Below are 23219 nucleotides of genomic sequence, written 5' to 3'. Positions count from 1 at the left end.
TAAAAGGCCAGTAGCATGTGGGCTGAGGAGACAAATTATCATGAACATCTGATCCTGGACAAGTGCCAGGGAACATGTGAATTGCGGCCACCTGGACAGCAAACTTCCCAAAGTCTGTTTCAGACAAGGGGTTAGATCAAAGAATGGCCTCAAACACTTGAAGTCTAATTTATGCAAGTAGGGACCAAAATAAATAAATAAAAATCGCAGCATTCATAATGAATTTATGCAGCCATTTGCTTCTCATTAATAGTTGGGGGGGGGGGGGGGGGGCTAAATAAGAACAAATTCTTAGTGTTAATTCTGTAAAAAAAAAAACATCCCATCTTTCCTATAGTCCAGACTAGAAAAGGGAGCCAATAGGTTTACATAATGTTCCCTTATGCATGAACAGCCACATTCACACCTCAGTATGGATGTCAACTTTAGCATCCCCCACCCGACCAGCACACAGTTACACTCCATCAGGACCGGATGCAAACAGAGTGTGAGTGGGAAGAGGAGTTTGAGAGGAAAGAAGTACAACAGGATCCAAGATTTGATGCATATCCATATCCCTCCCTCCCCATATCAAATAGCAATAATCTGCCCCCAGGAGCAATAAGCCAAGGATCTCTATACTGACTCTGTGTAGAAGAAGTAACTGTGAAAGTTGTCCTATGGACTCTGAAAGAACTGTAAAAGCAAATTTTTAACTAGTAGTAAACAATATAACACTTTTACAAAGGGCTTCTCTATCACAGCATAAAATGCAAGTAAACACACCTTCTACAATCAGAATATCATTGAATCAAAGTATTCGAGGGCTCTGGATTTTACTTTACGGGTTCATAGACCAGACAGCTAGCAATACTAGGTTACTGGCTTCTGTCCATAGTTTTAAGGTCACGGATCAGTCAGGAAAAAATGCTACTTGTAATGCAGACTAAGCCAACAATGGTGCTTAAAAGCTGTGAAAGAGCACACATAAGCAAACCCCGTCACCCCAGAGAGGGTTCTCAAAAATTAGCAGCACCTACACAAACATAACTCATGGTGAAAACTGGAAAAAGTATTCTGTATTAAATGAGGAAATAGTCTATGCCCTACGGCACTAAAGATAAGAATAGAACTATTGAACGGCCATTGATTTAGTGGTGGAGTCACTGTAAAATATAATGAGGGTCAGATGGTGGGGGCCACTTCATTTTTGAGCAGTTACGTGATTGCAATGCTCATCTCCAAAAAAGTGAGCTAAAGCCCGTAGAAGAAATGCTAATGTAAGGAAAAACAGAACTTATTGCATTATCTCTGCTTCACTGTCAAAGGTCAAACAAATCTATTCAATGGCAGTGATGTTAGTAAGTAAAGCAGAGTCAAGTGCCAGTATGTCAATATCAAACTGTATTCACCCTTGATGATAAAGCACCAGCTACCAAAAGTGAATGGAGATCAATAAAGCAAATAGCCAATGGTCAATCGAGCTGAGATGTAATTGCTCGGTCAAAAATAAATGGTGCATTAGAAAATTGAGCGGGGCTTAAAACTTTATATTAAAATATGCCCTAAATTTAATTATGCATACATTGTGAAATAAGCACAGGCTTGGACGGAGGGGGAAAGGTGCTCCGCTGAGAGCGAGGGGAATGTAAGACTGCATTCAGCTGGTGCCAAACACCCAATGATGACTCTGGTCTGATGACACTGTGCGCTGTCACACCATCTCACTATTCAGTGACTATCCTGTTTTGTCAATCTGCATGTTGTATGCAGAACTAACTGAGTAACCAGAAAATTACAAGGCCTATTCATTGTATCACAATCCATCAAGACCACAACTCTCTGACAGCGCAGATTTTTAAATGATTATTTCATGTAATTTTTAATGCCTTTGGCACTGTATCATTGAGATGCTGATACCACTGTGGTCATTTTTCTTGTGTAGCAGTCTGAAGTATTGTATTTGACTGCATTATATTTCTTCCTCACACATACAGACACGCACTCCTATATTATATTATATATTATATTATATTATATTATAATAGTGATAGACTGACTGAACAGCTACTATGGTGTACCTAATAATTATTTCTGCTCTAAAAATGATACAACCAAGCCAGAAGTAGGTCAGACGTGGCTGTGTACGAGAACATGATGTTGTGCCGTTCCTGTGAGCAATACTTGCATAATTCATACCATAAGACACAAAACACTCCATAAACCAACCAACAAACTGCAAAAGACCGGGCAGACCATTTCACCACATTGTACCACAATAGACAACCGTTCACATTCACACTAGCAATGGACTAGCACTTAGTTAAAGTTAAAGGGCATTGTAGAACCTTCGGCAACACTTATTAAAAGATTTAAGTGATTGAGTGATTTGAGCCTGTTTCAATAAGTTTAACTCTATGTGGAATAGAGAAAGAGAAACAGTTTCAAGAAATCATCAAAAGCCCAAAACTCCCATGATGTTCATGCCCATGGGTGTATGTAAACTCCTGGCCACAACTGTACATCAAACAATCTACAATAAAAACCACACAATCAAGATAAACTGAGTACTTTGTGGCTGTGCTGTTATACATTCTTTCTGCACGTGATCGCTGTCTTTACATAACAGCATATGCTCGTACACTTCATTTAGAGAAAATAGATTCAATACTGATGTTTTTTTCTTTGTCTTCCAGAGCAGAAATGCAAAACCCTCAGATGATCCTGAGGTGTAAATGACACGGGAATGTTAGAAGAAATCCAGTTCTTTGTCACGCTGCTTCATTGACACAAACATGTTACCATTTATGGCAAGCAAGTCTGTTACAGAGACCGCCAGAAGTGGTTTTGGGTCGCACAATTTCTCTCTCTGCACAAGAAAGTGTTTTCTGATCTTTTGCTGTTAAGCCTTCTGTCAAGGTTTAACTGAATTGTGTCTCCAACAGCTTATAAGTGCATGTCTTGCAAGAAGTAAAGACGACACTGTGGTGTGCAGAAGAAAAAAAAAAATCTACTGACAAAGTGTGACAATGGTTCAGCAAGTGCTGTTTTTCTGGACACAAATAGATTTTGTGGTCAAACTAAATCGATGCTGTAGCTTTTTCTTACTAAACTGTTGAAGCAATTTGAAAATGTAAACCCAAAAGAATACAGTATGCTCAGCTTTGTTCTGATCAGTCTCCATTGGTGGTTTTATAACCTTGTGCAGCAGGGTTATAAAACACTAAGCTCTTCCAGTACATAATGCAAGAGCTGTGTCATTAAGCTTCAAAAAATGCACTCAGAAAAGCTACTTAAATATATTTAATGAGGTGTGAGGGAGCTTTGCAAAGAAGAGAGAGCACTAGGGACGAATGTTTGTTCTTGTTCATGCTGCATGTGTACAACCTGCACTACACTGAGAATGTCACTGAACTGGATCTTTGTTTTCTATTTTTCCCCACATTGAGGAGAAAGTGTGAGCGAGACATAAAATATATGCCTAAACACCCGAAAGGATTCTGACAGTATTGGAAGGCTTTCCAGAACAAATGCTTCGTCTCTAGCAAACTGTTTTAAAAACCGTTAATGACGACAGGAAAAACATTCTAACAGAAACTTAAAACTGTGATTATGACAAGCAAAAAAAAAAAAAAAAAAAAAAAAAAAAAAGCTGAGTAATGACTGTTTGAATAAAAGGGGAAAGATACATGGGCTGAGTTAGTGCTGTTTACCCTTGCAGCTCTCTGGCACATTGCTCCGTTACATTCTCTGTTTTTCTTGTCAGCCCACTTGCCTGTCCTATTCCAGCATGCTCACTCGGTCTCACTAATTGTAACTCTCTCAATTTTGATTACACATCAAAGTGCTCACTGCCCATACCAGAAGAATTTAGAGTGGCTACGTTTTCCTTTGAGGAAAATATAGCACAAAGGCACAAAATTAAAGCTTTGTTACTACAAGGAATTTGAGGAGTACTCACCTCTTTGTTGTATTTCTTGTGTGGGAAAACAATTTCTAAATCAAGCAATCTTACGTGGGCTATTTTGTCTAATTTCAGCACAAAGTCCTTTAGCTGTTTTTAAACCTAACTGAGATTCAAAATACAAAAAGATTTCCAGAATTGAAATCCCCATTCCTTCATCCAAAGACATTTTGAGCTATCCCGGAGTCTATGCTATGTAAGCTAGTCACATATTGGTAGTTTTACACAGTTAGCGCCACAGATTACAGGATGTGCATCCAGATTATTTAATATCGTATGTGTTTGTCACCTGTTTGATCATTCAAAGGTGCTCTTCATCCTCATTTAGGCCCCTTGGCTGCTCAGTTTTGTCCAGTTTAAAAGAAAGATGATTCAATAAATAGTCCACAAATATATCACCAACCACTGGTTACGTGGCTGATGATGCCTGCAAAATCTGAACACACTACAAAAACTCTACTGCGCTTATATTACTTTAGAATTCAAAGTCAGCTTCTTTCCCTTCATTATGAGTGGAACACCTAGAATAAAAACAGCTTTACTGAAGAGACTACAAGTTCAGACAAAGTTCACTTAAAAAGTTTTTAAAAAAGGATATTTACTCTCCTAACAAAGCAGAAGGACTATTGCTTCATTCCCATACAGTGTTACATCAAATCGACTTGTCTTTGTACAGCACCATTAATTTCATGCAAAAGTGGTTTTGGGTGGTTCAGCACATAATAAAGCAATCACACAAAAAGCTTTAAACAGCATTTGTCTCTTAAGCAGCACACTTGGACACAATGCAACACACCTGAATTTTGCAATTAAGTTAATAAAGTTTCCCTCTCCAAAAATTAATAAATAAAACATTAATAGCAGCAAATGACAGTTTCAGACAAAAGGTTACCAAATCAATAAAAGGTAGATACATTAATCCATAATGATACTATAATAGGAGTTACCTCCATTATGGATTCAGCAACACTTGGCCTATGGCATTGAATTAAGGCCCCATATTAAAGGCTACTCTCTTCCTCTGTCCGCTGTTTGCACATTGTGATGAATAGCCTTCAGAGTAATAACAGTCCAACTTGAACTGCGCGCTGATCCTAAGGAGCTGTTGTGGATAGGCAAAGGCTCATTGTTCCACTAGCATGCCTGCAGCTGTACTAGACACAGAGTGTAGTGTACCATTGGCTGGTACTGACCTATATTAGACTGCATCTCTCGACAACAGGGAGGAGGGAAACTCATCATGACCTTGCACTGGGAACAACTTCCTCAAACATTTTGGTCACAGACACATATAGCGACACTTTTGGTATAGTGACAACTTATAAAATGTCTAAAAGCCATAGTTGTTTTGTGAGTAACAGGTTTCATGAGAGGCTTTTTAAAGGTCATCCCCAAGCTGAAGAATTTTCTGTGAGTAACATCAAAAAAGATGACTTTTGAAATTTAAAGAAACACAATAAAAGCCCATTAATATTAAAAACAGGAAATGCATGTGAAGTCACAAACTGCTGACAGACGACTGTGGTCAGACAATATAGACATGGATGTTTTTAACCGGTTTAGTCTTGAAACATTCATTTACTAACACATAACTTAATCCGCCTTCAGGAGTGTGAACTTTGTTCACCTATTCACTTTGTTCTCAACCAGTTAAATTAAAGTCCTGCGGAGAATGAGAAAAGCACATTATTTTCCAGGGATTTCACGGAGAAAACCTCCAGACTTCACATTTTAAGGCCTGGAAAAGCAAGCACATTTTAAACTACAGCCTAGTCACACTTAAATTTCTCTTTAATTATATATCAAAGTAGTTTAGCCTTAGATGGGGTATGGTTTTTCCAGCTAAGTGCACACTCTCTGTACTCTGTTTGCGTGTGTGTGTGTGTGTGTGTGTGTGTGTGTGTGTGTGTGTGTGTGTGTGTGTGTGTGTGTGTGTGTGTGTGTGAGAGACAAATCACTAGATTTAGCTACTTAGACATAAGTTCTTGATGCGGCTGCTTTTTTCCCCATGTAGAGCATGGGTTTCTAAACTGCAGTACACTACAATGGTTGCTCCCCCACACCACACTGGCAGAGAGCCATGCAACCCCAACAAAAAAAAACAAAACAGCATTTACAGTATGTCCTAATGCTGACGAGCTTTAAAAAGACTCCATCTCAGCTACAGCCCCTCTGATGACATTATCTTTAATAATGTACCAAGCTACACTGACTGTAATTACTACTCAATTAATTATCCTAAGACGCTGCATAGGAGAGCAACAAGACTAATGACAAAAATCAATGGTGGCTCTTTCCTTCCCCTGCTTCCACTGCTTAGAAGGCATGGTTGACTGTGGTATTCCTACAAAGCATTTCTTCTCAGTGAACTGTAGCCACATTAAAAAGACAAATCTTTCACCCTTTGACTAAACAACACTTCCTTCCTAGCCAGGAGTTTGCCATGAAGATAATCACTGGAGGCTGTTGCTTTACCTAAGTGATGAACGTGTAGGAGGGGACACGTTCGTCTTTCTTCCAGCATTTGTTAAATCCTAACATGCTGTTCCTCTCTCTCTGTGTGTCAGCGAGTACCCTATCATTTTGGGTGACGATGAAAAACTGGGATGATGAAACAGCACAGATGCTGACGTCCCCACCCGACTTCCTCCATGCGCAGACACACGGATGGAGACATAGACACGAAGCAAAAAACACAAACACCCAGAATACACACGTCTCAGTATTCTCTTCGCATCTCACTGCAAACACTCTGAGTAACGCTAGAGCTGAGCCATAGCACAGAAAATCTCTGGATGAGCCTTTATACATATATGGATGATGAGGATGCATTTTGAGTGCCACTAGCCTGGTGAGGATAGGTGGGGGTCAGGAACGGCAGGAGGAGTGTAAGGAGAATTCAAAATAAATGAAGCAACCTGAATTATTTAGAGGTACAAACTGAGAATTCAATCCAGGTTTTAAAAGGAAGTGGAAAAATTGCCAGAAAAAGCCATCCATGGTCCCTTTGTATTGAGCCTGAACTGCCCCCTCCACTATAGGAAGGCTGAAAATGTCCGTCCATTCGAAAGGAAACTGCGAGGCGCAAAGAGGCAACATATCTAACCCCCAGATTCACTACAGTTTTTCAGGCTTGAGTCACGCAGGTCTTTCCGGTCTCCCCCACTATATTTCATCAGCCCACTATCTCACAGCAGGCCGTTTATTCTTTCATGGTACCTCTCTCCCCACGCTAAATATATTTATTATCCCGCTGTGTGTTGCAGATGAGCTTCTTTGGCTGTGTTTCTATTACTGGGCAGAGTGCAAGAGATCAGACGGAGACGGGAAGGATGAGAGAAAACAGAGTAAGCAATTCTCTTCACCAGCCAGTTCACGGTTGCAAGACTAATGGCGGCAAAACTGAGCACACATAATCAATATGCATCTCCCCTAATCAAACAGGCCTGATAAATCAGATGACTTTACATGCCTTCTATGGGCTGTGGCACTTAGATGCACTGTTACCCTTACTGCTAACCAAAGAGGAACAGCTCTGTTCGGGAATTCTTGATTCTCATCAGTTACTGAAAGCCCCTAGCACGTTTCCAACAGGTGCTACTAGTTGTTAACAGTAGTCAGCATGTCAAAAGCCAGACCAGCATGGAAAAACACATCTGAAGCATTCTGAAGGACAGATAATGCTGCAATAACTGAATGCTTGTAATGCTGCAGTAGTTGCCCCAGTACTTGCAGGCCATAAGCAGATACTGTTTTTTCTTATTGTACAGCAGCAGATAAAAACATTTCCTTTTATTGCTGAATGAGAAGTCAGCTTTTATTGAGAAAAGCGGACATGTGATAAAATCTGGAAGTTTAAAATATAGTTCACTCAAGTAGCGGTTTGACCAGAATGGAGACCTAAAGCACCTATATCAAAATTCTAAAAACACCTCAATACTTGCTTTTTTTTAGTGTCCTTTATAACAAAGGCAGCTTATGTATGTATGGGTTGTCCAAAATAAAAAATAAAAAATCCCACCTATAATGAGATACTACTATTACTTAATACAAACAGTACTGCCTTCATGTTCTCTAGCTGACATACAGCCCAGTTGAGCACTCAAACAGAAGCATGGCAAACAGAAAAGCACCTTAAAGAGTAACACCCTGGTCTTTATGGGGTATTTTGTGGAGTCAGTAAAGCTTCCATCTCAACAACATATAAATAGTAACCAGTTATTGGAAACATTAACCTGTCCAGCACACATGTTAATGTTATACATGTAACTATTAGCAAATACCCAACTGCTACCTTAGCTGTCTGTTGACTTACCATTATTTCAAACCCATCTTGTCTGGCAGCTTTTGCAATCAGAATTATGATCAAACACATTTTGTTTTTCCAAGATGAGCTCAATAAATTCTCTATAGGCTCCTCTTGTTGTGTTTCTCATGTTTCTTTTACTGGTTTACTTTTTCATTAGTGTCATTTCAGTTATTACAGTATATGCGTAGTATGACGATGTCCAAGCTGACAGGCAGGAAAACAAAAAAGAAAAGAGGGAAAAAACTGGAGAAAATCTAATAGTGAGTATTAAGGAAATGAAACGACAACAATGATGGAGCTAAGCACCAAACATTATCAGTCCTACATTCTGTAATGTAAAGAGACAATGTTAATTTAACGAGATTAAAAAAAAATTAGCACACAACTTGTGTTAAAAAAATTAATTTAACACAATTATTTGTGTCTAGAAAGTGTTATGTTTCTCTTAAAAGTCACAGATTGAGGTGGAGAAAAGGTCATCAGCAACTAGACAGAAACCGTGGCCGCGGGTCTCAACAGTGTCGCTGAGCCAAAAATAAACAGGACTGTAGCTAAATATACAGACAAGTGTTATTCTAATATTTATTTAAAAGACAATGGACTCTTAATTTTTAATAGTAGTACTGAGTTTGAAATTCTAATGTTGTTATAGCCCTACACTTGAGTGTGAGCAACATTAATTGCTACATAGGTTTGTGAAAGATGTGTACATTTCAAAACTGCGAGTGCTGCTGACCGACTTGCCAAACAGGTTTGCAAACCTCTGGGAATTTCCAAAGCATTTGACATGCAAACCTCGAAACCCCTGACATATAATAACATTTTCTCTCAGGAAAAGACTTGCTTTCTAGTTCTTTGGTAATGTCATGTAGTCTCAGAGTTGAGGCAGGCCTCAGATCATCATGGAAAGATTGATGAGAGATGGAGAGGTGGTTTTAGACTTCTATATTTTACAGCAGGAAGAACTTTACATATGCTAATTGTAATTTAAGGCTTTCAGTGATTTATTTGAACTGTTCTGTTGCCAGGGTGAAATGATTGTACAGCATAAATCTTTAACAAATCTCAAATACATACACTGCCACTAATATTTGATTAAAAGGTAACTTAGCAAGTTGCACCTTAACTAGCAAGATGCTTTTGGCAGTTATTTACAACCTTCTATCATAACTTTGTCAAGATACTTGAATCAGTTTAAATTGGTTGGTTTACTGGGGCATGGACACAGCTTTTCAACTTACTCCATAACTTTTCGCATATTTTTCGGAATGAAATTCCAGGATTCCGCTTTATCCATTCCAAAACCAATTTAGTATCATTTTCCTACCTAGAAAATCTAATTGTGTCTAAGCTTCAATTGTCTATCTGTTGAGGTAGGCAACTGAAGCTTGTAAACGAAGCTGGTGAAGCTGAAGAATTTGAAGGTGGTCCTGCTACATTATTCTATCCACACTGTGCAATGTAGAAGTACCACTGGCAGAACAACAGGCCTGGAACATGATGCCACACCACCATGCTTCACAGCTGGTGCAATGTTGTTTGGTTTGAAAGCCTCACCTTTAATCCTCCAAACACACTACTTGTCATTGTAGCCAAATAGCTCAATCAAGGTCAAGTTTACTTATTTAATCAATGTCTTGTCTTTCCATAAAATCTTTTTCCTAAAGGCATTTCTGTGGGCAGCTGCAAATTTCATTCAAGCTTTAAGGTGTCAATTCTGAAACAGGGGCTTCTTCCTTGGTCAGCACCCACTAAGTCCAAGGGGGTGTAAAACTTGCATCACTGTAGACAGTGATATTTGTATTATGTAAGTTTCCAGTTCATGGCAAGAGCCTTGATGATCCCTTACCAGTTTCCCCTCATCTGACATTTTGGTGACAGTTTGGGTCTTCTTCCAGACGTTGGCACGGTGGTGACATATCAGAATAACTTGTACTTTTTTTAACTGATGATCTTAGATTCTGCATTTGTTTAGAAACGGCTACAAAAGAAAACTTATAAATCTACAGTTCTTTTTTTAGATCATCACTGAGATCCTTGGACTTTCCCATTGTTCTGATCATTGGTCAGTCCAGTGAGTGCTGTCAAACAAATTCTTTTTATGCTAGTAAAGAGAAACTACCAGTTTTAATGAAAACCTACCTCTCAGAATCAGATGGGAATTTTATTATGAACTAATCTGTCAGTTAGGTTAGTTCCTTGTCAATTTGCATATACAAGTGAAGTCCAAAGACAAAAAGCAGCAATCTGGCACTGGAGAATTTTTGGAATTTTCCCAAAGAAGGATTTAAACAGCTGACTTATTTTTTAATTAAATGGAAACCTATTTTTAGCACACATTTTTTGATCGTGGAATCCAAAAACGAGTTAGCCTTGTTTATGTCTATATGGTTACTTCCTGCTTTTGTGCATACCAAAGCTTCCATTCTCTTAACTGGTGACTGCATCACATGAGGCCTCGGTGTACTTCACCACTGAGCAGAAGAAATATTTTCTACAGCACTGTAACATAATCCAAATAAAAGACTGAAACTTCACGTGCGGGGTTTTTAACCGAGCTACTGAGTAGGAGGAGATCTAGTAGTTACCATGGTGCAAAAGGAAAGGAAACTGAGGTGCTGCATGGGCGATGTTGTTTTTATTTGCTTGCACTGTTCTTCTTGAACACAAGGCAGGGCTTCCACAATAATACTATCACATTTTTGCCAGGCTCCACCTCGCACAGATCACACTGCTGCCTTCAAGGGCTTGAATGAACATCAAAGGCAACTGTGTGATTTTGCATTCCTGTCAAGAGCATTACAACCTCTGGAGCTTCCCTACTCATGAAAAGCCCCCTCGTTCCCACAGCCATCTTTAATGATTTTCTAAACACTCCGGGTTTAGTGGCACGGCACATCATAGTGTGAGAGTCAAGTAAACACACGAGGCTTCCACTGTGCCTTTTTGGTCACTCTCCCTCCTCTCCATCTTTCTCCCTCTTCATGATGCACGTGTACCTCCCGTGGGCAAGGGGAGGGTGGCAGAGAAAAATCAGGAGGCAGAGAGCCAGAGCCTCAGATACCAGCACTGCATGCATCAATGATAGTGTGGCTGGCTGCCCTGCACAAAATATTATTTACAGCTCACGCTGAAGAGAAATTACAGCAGCAATCCTCTCCTCAAGCAGGAAAACCAGCTGACCTGGCAACACTTAGAGAGAGGCCAGGAGGAGGGTCAGGAACTATAATTATTATATTGCTTCTCCCTATTCACTCTCAGTGTCTATACTGCTCACACAGCGTGTGAGGGATTCAGCTCAGTGGTGACAACAGGTTACTGGTGCATAAGAAGTGGATAAAGAGGCAGTAAAGGCGGTGTAGCATTTATAAACGCAGATACTCCACTTTCAACTAGCCCACTCATGATTAACCGATGAGAAGGGCAATGAAACCAGTGGATGAACTTTAAAGAGGCAAGCATTTATTTCACCAGTTATGAAATATCATGCCTAAGCGATTAATGTTGGCAAAACACCACCTTCCACCACTGAAAAAAATGTTTATGGCCAAGCACATAGCAGGGACTGTGCGATTATGCTTCCTGAGGACAAATATGCATTCATTATCTGGTTAAATTGATTTCAACTAACAGATGTGTCGTTTCACTTACACTAAGACTAACAGTATAAATTACCCACTGTATGTACAATATATATAACCAATTTTCTATGTTCAAAATTTAAGAACCTGCATCAAGTGACATTCATAGCATTTATATTAACTGAATGGATGAAATAGTTGTTTTCACTAATCAATACTGAGTCAACAGATATGGACCATAAAGACAACACAAGGTGGCACACCTGGTTTGATAGATTATGTTTTGACTTACAAGTGAATAAATTTTTGGAGCTCAGAGAATAGAAACATTTCCCTGGGCATAGGTGTCTTCTCAATCGAGCTGTAGTTTCCAGGTGTTTACTGATATTATTGCTCTTGTGCATTGTTATTTATTCTTTTTTTCCCCCATTTTGTATTTCTGTCATTTTTTTTGCTTTTTTAGAACTTGAAAACCATTTTAAAAGGTTTCATTATCATCACTGTATTATTGAAAGTGTTAATGACGATAATAATATTGTTGCTTAGGATAAAGGACTTCCCTTTATCACTGCAAAACTTGCACTAAAAGTGCAGTTGACTCCCCGTTAATGCTAACTTGCATCTGTCGTGACTTCCTGGCTGGTAAGAACTTACCTAACAACCAGCTGCTTGACTAACGAGAGCCGTGAAGTGAGACAACAGCTGGTTCGTGTTATCTGGCGGTGTGAGGAAAACTGTTTGTTGCAATGTGTGTGGATTCAATCGCAATTACAACGAAGACAGCAAAGGGGAAATACATCACGCAAGGGCACGCTCAGCACTTCATTTTTATTTGGGGAGGGGAAGCAAAACCACAGCGGTTAAACGCTAGCAGTGGCAGCTGGACGTCATAAGCTAACCGTGTGTGTGTGCGCGTGTGTATGCGTGTGTGTGTGTGTGTCAGGCACACATACCCAACGGTTCAGTCTTCTCCGTAGCATCTTTTCTTCCTTTAATTTCACAATGCTGATGAACTCTTCAGATTCAACAGACGCCTCCGGGCTCTGCTTCAGTTTCTCTGGTGAATAACTTTACATGTATGTTAGTAAACGTGCTAGCTCCTTGGCTATCTATTCTCTACTCTAACGTTAGTTCTAGCTATATGAAATGCCGCAGCGACGCTACATCGTTTCCATTTTGTTTGATTTCGGTATCTTCGCACCATTCGCATTCTCTCTCCCCTCTGAATATTTTCCGCGTTGCGGTGTACTAGTCGCGCTTCCCGCTGCTCAAGGCTGAAACAGTGCCTGACATTTCGCTCTGAGCCCTGTTGCTTACACGCGAAGGAACCATTTGTCGCCCCCGAGTCTCGCCTTCCCGCTGACTCAAAAAGCTCGCTAACGCCACGGTAAAAACTAACTTCTCCTGCGAGTCCCCCGTACACAGGTCGCCTCACCTCCCTGTCAAACAATTTTCGCTCCAGCAGCAACAGCAGCAGCCCACCAACGTTCCCACGTTCACAAGCTCCACCCGGCGAAGGTGCGGCTTGCACTGCACTGTGGGTAATGTTGTCTAAATTCCCGTGTGGGGGACCAGCGTGACACCAAAGGTCAGGGAGTATGGACGCCCGTCTCTAGATGGGAAGAACTTGGAGGTTTTAGTTTCATTTTACATATTTTTCTCAGCTGAATTATTTTGTGTATGTTTCTGCATTAGGCAACATCTTATACCCCCAAATAACTTAAATCAAGGCTGTTAAAGTCAGTGTACTTTGTGGGCCACACACAACCCAGGAACATTTCCTTTCTGTCACTGTAAAGGCTTAACTAAACATTTCATACCTGACTTGTCTTAATATAAGAAAAATAACTCTGTTCTTCCATATGACAAATGTATAAAATTACTGGTAGCGCATTGTCCAGACTGTTTAAGAAACATTTACAACAAGTTTATGTTAATTCATAGAAAATGCAGACATTTCTATAGTGCATAGTTTAAAAACAGAAACTTTTCCTTCATTTAATTGTTTATCTATTTCTTAATACTTTGGTTTGGTGTGGGCAATGGCAATCAATAGGACAAGCTGTAAAACTTATGAAGATATAGTTACAAATGCCATCTGTTTGACAACCCTGACCTAAATGGTATGCGCAATGGGATACAAGCAATAACATCAGCTTAGTGAAAGCACACCAACATTGACACCAATGACAGGCAGAGTGACCAGATAGGCATAGAAACAAGCTAAATTTGAGGCAAAGAATATGTTTGTGCATTATGTGACAGATACCAAAAGGTGGTTTGATGCAACGTTATTATAGTTAATTTAAAAAAACATGTTCTCATATAAAATAATTATTTAAAAAAAATAGAAAAAAATTAAAGATAACCGAAACTATTTTGTAAACTTTAAAAACTAACTTAAATAAAATACGGAGAAAATATCCTTAGTTCTAGCGTTTGTTAGTGTGGTAAAACTTTCTAAAAATTTGCCTGATTAGGCTTTGAAAAACTTATATCGTCAGACTTTGGATGTCTACAAGGCTGTGAGTCACTGCTTTCAAAAAGTTCTGTTTTTATGGTAATATCTATACTGGTTTTCCCAAAACTTGCCCATTCTGGAAAGCCTTGGGTTTCAACCCCAAATAATGAAACTAACACTGAAACTAATAAAAACTCAACTAAAAGTAGACAAAAAGAAAAACTAGGTCTAAACCAGCCAACTCCCTCAGGACACTTAAACTCAATCATGGTGAGACAGTAACTGCCATTACTGTAATTCCTCACACTCAGTAGGTGAAATACAGAAAGTATAAACAGTTGCTGATGTCTGTCGTTATGGTTTTATTCTATAGTCTTCTTACAGTCACCTCTTCTCTTTCTGTTCTAGTAACTATGAAACTGGTTGCTGTTCTGTCTGCTAATCATCTCTGTGGCTTTGTGACTTAAGTTGATTTAGAATGACTCATTCAGAATGTGGGACATGGTCTCAGTATGTGGGACATATTGTCCCTGACAGCAGCAGTCTTGAAACACCTACAGTTGTTCAGCTCAAAGAAACTCAAAAGCCTGGGACGCTCACCCACAATACTAGGTCTCCAGTACCCAACCCAAGAGCATCTCTGGGACGTGCCAGAACAAGCCCTGACTGTAGAGTCCACAGAGGATTTATAGCCAAAGTCCAAATTCCAGACAGCACAGGAGTCCCATGGAGGTCCCTCATGCCCCAACAAGTCAGAACTGTTTTGACAAAAGGCATCTGCAATCTTTTATTACTTAGAGTCAGTATTTATGAAATAAGAAAATCCCATTTGAAATCATTTTTATACACCTCATGCTGTTTGAGGCATCTCCTGATATGATTACAGGAAGTGAGCAATCTTTCAAGTTTGGAAGGAGGGGTTCTGAAAATTCTATTTTAAATGACACAAAAAATGATCCACAAAGCCAGCACTCTGACTGCATGAAAGTAAATCATAAAAGCAATGCTGAACGTATTTTGAAACTATGCAAATGAAATATTTCAGATCTTAACTAGAGCATAATCCAGTTCATGATTTCTGTCTTCAAATCTCCCATCAAATTCTCTTCCGGCCAGCCAAAAGTTATATGCTTAGGAATTTCTAACTGCTTTTAGAATCAATGGTCTATAAGAGCTACCATAGCTTAATGCCAACCCATGATTATACTAAAATAGCAAAAATAATATTAGCCGAAATAAGTTATGATTAAAGATTTTTTAAATTTATTTATTTTTATAGAATAGATCTGTATTAGATTATTAACTACTGGTGTCGTGTAGTATAATGTGTTGTGTAATGGACAAGTATGCCATTGTGTCACACTTCAAAATGCAGAATACGCTTGAATCATGTTAATCAAGGAAACGGAAAGAACTAAATGTTCTTTATCTGAATCTTTGACCTTAAACGCCATCGCTCAGCATGCTCAAGCTAGATGCTACAGGGCAGTACAGTGACCCTTTAGTTCTGAAGTTCTTGTTTGTATTCGTGTGGGTCATAGCATGAGTGGTGGCCTCAGCAGATTTTTTTTGCATGTGGCATCAGATTTGCATTCTTGCTTTGGTCACTGCCCTGCTTTAAATGAAATGTGCTCATACTGAAAAGCCATGCACTTTGTGAAACCAAAGGAAGTTCATTAGAAAAAAATGCTCACACGTTATCCCTCACATGAGAAATCAGGCATGTATTTGTGTGGTTGTGAAAGAGTGTTCTGAACCAAAAGAACAAACAAGCTACTAGGTATTCACACAGTTTGTGCTCAATACTCAGTGGAAACTAGGTGTCAGCTCTGACAAAGAAGTGCATAAGCTTATTTTAGTCTGAAACCACAAAAGGGCAACTCTATGAAGTTTACTTATGAAACTTATGAAAAAACTTTCAGAATAAGTTTGAAAAAAATATTAACATTTTAACTTTTTTGGTATTAATGTCTAGTATTATTGCTTTAACACTTTCAATTGTATTCAAATGCATGAAACAATCCATTGGTTCAAACCTGAAAGTTTTAAATGTGCTGTACCGCTACAAGAAAAAACAGACCATTTTAGAATAACCACATGTGTGCCAGAATAACCTTTGTGCTTTAATAAGTTTAAATTGTTTCTAAAGAACCTACTAAAATATGTATAACCAGTTGTTTCCTGTAAGAATTACCATATAGCTTATGAGATTACATGTTTTGAGAGATAAGCAACCATTCACCCAAGTCCCTCTGTGAGTCACTTTTTTGTTTAAAGTCTCTTCCTCTTTGGGGCTTCTTTTTTCATAAACTGCGTGATCGTTCTATGTACCAAACTGTCTCTTTTGTTTTTATTGTTGTTGCTGTTGTCTTGCTGATTTAAACATATTAGGCCCAACCAAAAGTTAATAAAAGGCAGTTCAACAGCTGCATAAAGAGGTAGTGTCTATCACAAATCGTCTCTCAATGAACAGCTCCACAGCTGTAAGTTGGACTCTATCGCCACCACGTGGCAAAAGTAACAAATTACTCATCACAGTTTACTTTAATTTTTTCTCCATGTTGAATATCAAGAAAAATGTGCACTTGTTTTGTTAGTCTTTCTTGTTTCTGGAATACTAAATCAATTGTATGCGACTTATTATTTAGTCTCAAGGACTGAAGATGCTATCTTCACTAGATGGACCGGTTTCATACCTGTGAATCTGTCAAACTTAAAAAGTGGGCCTATTGTGTGTTCTTATTTTATGTCATGTATACTGTTGCAGTGGCGGATGTTCACTGTAAACACAGCAAAAGTTTTAAATAATCAAGTCAGCATATGCGCTAGTAATCAGAAGAAAGTTGGCCACATGGGAGAACACATGGGCAAAATGCAGCCTGAGGTCCTCAGTCAGGCCCTCTGTGTCATAACAGGAAAACCAAACCAATACATCCCACAAAAAACAACAAAAGCCAGCAGTTTCTCAAGGAATCTTCTTGCATTTTAAAAAAACAAACCCAGGTCTACTGGTTATGTCTAACACAATTCATGAAATTTCGTGTCATTCTGTGTTCAAGTTTCAATCTACTTGTTCATGGCTCTCAAAATTTTGCACTACCCTGCATATTAAGGTCTTCAGTATGGGACTGTAGTAACTCTAATAATACTGTGATGTTTTTTGTAGACCATACTATTTTTATTTCTGTCTGTCTGTCTTTCATGCAGGGCTCTCTGAAGAAATATTACACACCAAGCTAGAGGGATCAGTACAAGATAAATAAAGATTATTATGATTTGAATCAGGAAAAGTTCCCGTGCAGAGTCTAAAAATAAGACAATGTAAAACTTCAAGTGACTACAGGGTCATAAAAGGAAATGCTCAAGGTCTGTATTAGAAAAAATGGAAGAAAGAACATATTATAAATGTATCCACAGACAAAATGGTTTTTGTTGTTTTTGCTTATTTGATGTTTTTTTCTTTTTCTTTTGCGACTCTTTGATTTTGCATGCACAACAGTGGAGCGTTTTTTTCTGTTGCTGTAATTCAATGCATGTCCACATGGTGGCAACGCCGTAACATCAATAGGATGTCACAAACCTGTTGCTCCAGGAAATGATCATTGGTGTTGTTTAAAGTTTATTGCTATAAAAAATTAGTCATGTTTTTCTCTTCATTACTGTTAGCGTTTTTTAACACTCCATATGAAGTGATGAGGGAGGCTGCACATCTACATACTGAAGCATCTCTGAACACATTTTATTGGTTGTGTTTACAAGATGTAAGTATTTCAAATTTGAAATGAGAAAGGGATAAACACTGATTTCTAAATTGTAGAAAAAAGATGAAGAACATACTAGTCATTTGAGGTATAACCAGCTGTACCTTCTTGCTTCTGCAAGAAAATGTGATCTCAAAGTCAAAGTTCAGAGGATAACAAGAAAAATCCATGATTTTTTTGCAGTAGGTTCTTTTGGTCTATTTCATGACTTATTGCAGCGTTCCACACGTAGCTTCTATTTTTATTTATTTTCACATCATTTAAAATATTTGTGAACATATCAAGGTAAAAACTTTGTTAAATTACTAATTATATAATGCAGTTTTATTTGTCATCCAGAGTGTGCTGCGCCTACTGCATTCTGGTCCTGCATGAAGTGTACAGTACCTGCTGAATAAAGTGGGCATTCCTGTAGTGGTTCTGCCCCTGTGTGTCTCATTCGTAGCTCTGAATTTAAACTGACAGCCCCTGTAGAGGAGTCGGGAGACTTCCCTAGCCATCTGTCTTAGAGCAGCCCCCCTTCCCTCCCTCCACACATCCCTCATTCCCACACTGGGTCTTTGTCAGCAGTTCCTGTCCCTGGACTAGGCGTGGCGTGCGCAGAGGCTGGGGCGACCGTGGGTGCTTTCAGAGGCACCTGCAGATGGGACAAAGGGCCAAGGGTGCTGGGGCTGAAGACAGATTGATGCTTTGTGCACTGAGGCTGGAGAGAGTGAGAGAGCGCAAGAGAGAGAGAGAGTGAGGGTGGGTATGGGGGGGTAGTTAGCTGAGAAGTTTTCAGGGAGAGGATTTTAGGGGGAACAGGGGTGGGTTGGGGTGAAGGGGGAGGTCTGTCACTCTAGTCTGTGTGAGTCCAAGCTTTGGAGGACCCAGAGAGATTGACAGCTTTTGTGGATTGCATCTCTGCACAATGGTCGGGCTTTAATGGTCGGCAAAGCTAGAGTAGAGCTTTGGGGAAGGTTTCGAGGGGAGGTGGTGCTTGGTAGTGGTTGCGATGGTGGCGGTGTGGGGAGGCTAAGAGATGGGGGGCCAAAGGCTTTACTGCTTTGCTTGGTGGGGACCAATTCATGGGTATTCAGTCCAAGGCTCGTTATTCACTGAATGCATCCAGTGGAGGAATGCAGTAGCATCAATTAGAATGTGTTAGGAGATAGCAATGCAGGGAAGAAAAACCTTTCTCTCCCTTTTGCTCACAGGACAACACAGTCCCACTATAGGAGGTGTCAGAGCCACAAAGCCTTTTTTGTGGGTCTCTCTCCATTACATTACCAGTGCAATATGTAAGGTGGGGACTCTTTTGATTTAAATTAAGTGGAAAAAACACTAAATCCTATTTTTATTCAGCAGGGATAATGGCGTTATACTCTATAAAGGTCTTTAACTACTTATCTGTGGCTTAAAATCTTCCCCAGCTCCCTTTTCACTCTATCTCAGTGTCTTACTCTCATTGGGAGCATTATATTTATTCAGTGGTGGAGGGTCAAAGACAGACTGTTAAACAAAGTTGCTTGTAGCCTTAACTGCCGCATCACTTCTAATTGTGTATCACTGGGTCAGCGGTTTGTTGTGTTGTCCCCCCGCAAGAAAGGACGAGCGGATATGAATTTAAACAGTATCTAGTAAGGCATTGTTTGGAGTGGGCTCAGGCCACCTCTTCAGAATCAGAGGGCCTTTCAGACAAAAAGAGGTGTTTTTTTTTTCTCTATAACTTTTAAGACAGTTATATAAAAGGAAGGGGAAGGAGCGGAAAACAGTTTGATGGTGATCACATGTCGGGGTTGACACACCATTCTGTTTTTTTGAATGTAGAGAGGCCAGTCGTACATGCCATTCAACCTAATTAGACTGCACTTAATTGAATGCTTTTTCAACTTGCATGCAGTAAACACATTCTGTATTTGAAAACAATGAAAATAGCTTTAATTTCAATCAGCCATGTCCCTTGGGTTTTTTTTTTCCCTTTTCCCCACTGAAACATCCCTGTTAAATTTCTAATTCACACTCCTTGTGAGAAATTTAGAAAACAGGCATCACGCCGGGGGGAAGGGGTTATTCTGCACTGACTAACTTGAACAAACTGATTTTTAAGTTTTTCATCCATGCACTCAGCATCCATTTTGTCTCCAATTTCCTTGCTTTTAACACAAGATGATACAGATGGCACGTGTGCTGAATGTGTGCGGAATTTTTGTTCTCCTTAGGTTTAATGAGAACTAACTGGCAGGAACCTCTTGTAGAAAGGTGTGGATTTCAATATGAGCAATTATGCTTCATTTGAAGCCAAATGAGCCAAATTTGCATCCTCTGAAAAGAGAACCAGAGTTAAACTGTATGAAAAGTGCAGTAAATTGGGGCAAACATCACAACGTGCAGAAATGCATCTCCGCTGTAATTGTGTAATTGTAGAAGAGCTCTAAATGCACGGCCCAATTAAACTTGCTTCTTCTGCAAGGCAAAGAATTGGCAGGTTATTATGCAGGAAAGTATCAGCAGATCTAAATAGCTGCCTCCTTCATGGGTGGGGATGGAGGGTGAGATCATTTGCAGGAAAATGGAATATCTGATCAAATATGGACAGATGTCTTCATACATGTCGAGCGGCTGTGAATTGGATTGGAAGAGGCAGGATAGATGGATGGCCTCGTCTAAGAGATAGAGCTTCCTGCCCTGAGTACTGAGGGGGCACAAGAGGAAAAGGGGGAGAGAGGGGGAAGGTTAGGCTCGCAGTGGGGGGAGACATTTCCCTGAAACACCAGTTGATGGGTTTCTCCCACAAAGGGTGGAGTGACGCATTCTGCACTGCTGCAGAACAGCCTGGTCTCTGTCTGGATTAGGCCCTGCAGCACACAAAGGAGAGCTCAAGTAAACGGTTCATGAATGTTGATTAATTGATGCCATTTTTTGCAGTGTGCCATGGAGATTTAGAGGGTAGGGTGCATGAGGGAGGTTGTGTGTAAGCCGGGAGGGCTGCGATCTGAGGCTGGAAATGTGTTTTTGTGAGTGTATTTTTCAGATATGCAAATCTTAAATGGTCGCAATAGATCACAAACTGTCACAAGTTTGATTCATAACTTCTGTGGAGATTCCTTAGTCGTTCTGCCTTCAATGAGAACAACAGTTTGCCAGTAAAAAGTTCTAAGAGCTCAATCAAGTTGGCACGCTGTGACTCTCTTTGGTCTCTGTATGCTTTTGCTCCCAATGGTGTTGTCAGATGTGCCCAGCTGGCACAGTAAGCAGCTCAGGTGGCAGAGGCAGCGAGAAGGTTCCCACGATGGGGTTTAGGGGTACAGGTGTCCTGGGAGAATGAGGGTGGCCCGGGGCGAGGAGGGGCGAAGCACTGGCCCATAGCCCACCTCAATGGAGGGATCCCAGGGGCCAACTCAATAGCCTGGGTTCCACTTGATGGAGAGAGAAAGGAGCGTTTCAGCCGCTGCCCAGCAGGAAAGATCTGGTTGTGGGAGACCTCTTTCAGGACTCACTGTTTGTCTGAAGGCTGTCACAGCAGATGAGTACTCAGCAAACAGCGTGAACAAGGATTTGAACCAGAAAACCAACAGAGCCTTGACAATATTGTGATTGGGCCTTGTCTCTTTAGAGGGGCTGAAAGCCGAATTGAGAGCAGTAACAAGTGCACATTCACCGCAAGACGGGAATGCCTTTGGGTTGTGTTTTATGGTTTTGAGGCTTGCATGCGGTGGATAAAGCAAAATCATGTTAATCTCCCTTTTCTCTCATCTAAAAGCAGAATGGCAGTGAACCTGTGGCACTTTAATGGTCTAACTAAAGTCTTACAAAGTCATTCTTCAGTCAAATGCGAATCAGACATCTGTAATCGCTTGACCCAAAACAGAAACATTCTTTAAAAGTGTAAATAAGCACACCACAATATTTACACTGACTTTGTTCCTAAATGTGTTGCTTGTTATCAATAAAACTAAAGCCGTGGATGACACGAACGCACCCGTTGCAACAGAGACACTACCATAAATGTATGCATGTGGATAAATAGTAAGACACGTTATGTACACTTATGTGTAGATATTTACTCAATCTTTATGACTCACTCAGACGTGCAAGCCTTTGCTTGGTAGCTCATATCTAACTCTAGCGTCCTAGAGTGCAGGAGAGCAAAGAGGAACATACCAGATGCATACCGCTGTAACCACACCATAGTACCTTTAAGTGTTGTTGTGCTACAGTAGCTCAATATTAGGGATACAAATATCACTAATACCTTATTCATCATTTGGCTGTAAAATCTGTTTTGTTAATGTGGACCTGGGTGCTTTCACACCAACGGCTCTTTTAAAATCTATCCATCAGCACATGGGAAAAACCAAAATGGATAGTGGGATTCAGTAAATTCAGATTACACATAAAACAAACAAATTATATGCTTCAGTTTTGTTTCCCCTCTGACTTTGTATACATTTATTGACCGATTTATCCATTTGATGTTGAGTGAGAGGGGTATACAAAGAGCGATGTTGTCTTTTGGAGGAGTTGGGGTAACTTTGAAGGTTTCTGAAGAGAGAGGCTTGTGATGGAATGGGCCGGGAAGGACTGTGACTTCTCCATTGAGACTGGAGGGGCACGCTGGATTAGCTCGATTTGCCTGTGAATGGGCGCTTTCCATTATTCTTGTTAGGGAGCTGTCACATTGAATTGAGAAAGTGAAAACCTCCTTTTATCAACCTTTTCCAAGTGAAACTGAACAGGCAATCAATAACTGAATTCAGACTCAGGGGAAAGTCAAGCAGAATGATATGGGGCTGTTATAAAGGGAGTATTTGTCAAATTGCTAATGCGAGAAAGCGGATAACTGATGTAACTTTGGCTCCAAATGCCATTAAGTATAAGAGAACACTGAAAAAATAGAAATAAAGTCTTAACGGCACAAATAATGGTTTACTACTAATAATAATACTGTAATTACAATTGTTTCAAGCTAACACAATAACAGCCACTAACATTATTACTATCACACAATAGTAGTAATCACAACTTTCATAAAGAATTCAATTTAAAAAATAGAAAATATAAAAGTTAAAAACATTTTTTTTTACTTTTCCTTGCTTTTTGTTTTTTAAAGTATTTTATTACAGAATAACTTAAGACCATTTGTCATATGTCGACTCGGCTTCCACAAAATGCATTTTTATTT

The 23219-nt window shown here is 39.7% G+C and overlaps 1 protein-coding gene across 8 annotated transcripts in view; it reads right to left on the bottom strand.

Moving 5' to 3' along the window:
- The window catches only part of atp11c (ATPase phospholipid transporting 11C), a 41532-nt gene extending 28178 nt beyond the window's left edge, over positions 1 to 13354 (bottom strand). For 7 of the 8 annotated variants that reach the window (XM_040015132.1, XM_040015129.1, XM_040015130.1 and 4 more), the window contains exon 1: positions 12787 to 13354. In XM_040015132.1, coding sequence (XP_039871066.1) covers positions 12787 to 12813 — 27 coding nt within the window. In that variant the 5' untranslated portion in view covers positions 12814 to 13354. The other variant, XM_040015134.1, reaches the window with a different exon arrangement.
- Positions 13355 to 23219: the final 9865 nt, after the last annotated feature.

This window comes from Simochromis diagramma, unplaced genomic scaffold, assembly GCF_900408965.1.
Source record: "Simochromis diagramma unplaced genomic scaffold, fSimDia1.1 OVJJ01000685.1, whole genome shotgun sequence".
In the NCBI taxonomy this organism is placed as follows: domain Eukaryota; kingdom Metazoa; phylum Chordata; class Actinopteri; order Cichliformes; family Cichlidae; genus Simochromis; species Simochromis diagramma.
Note: the sequence above shows the minus strand (reverse complement) of the source record. Positions and strands in the feature narration are given on the sequence as shown.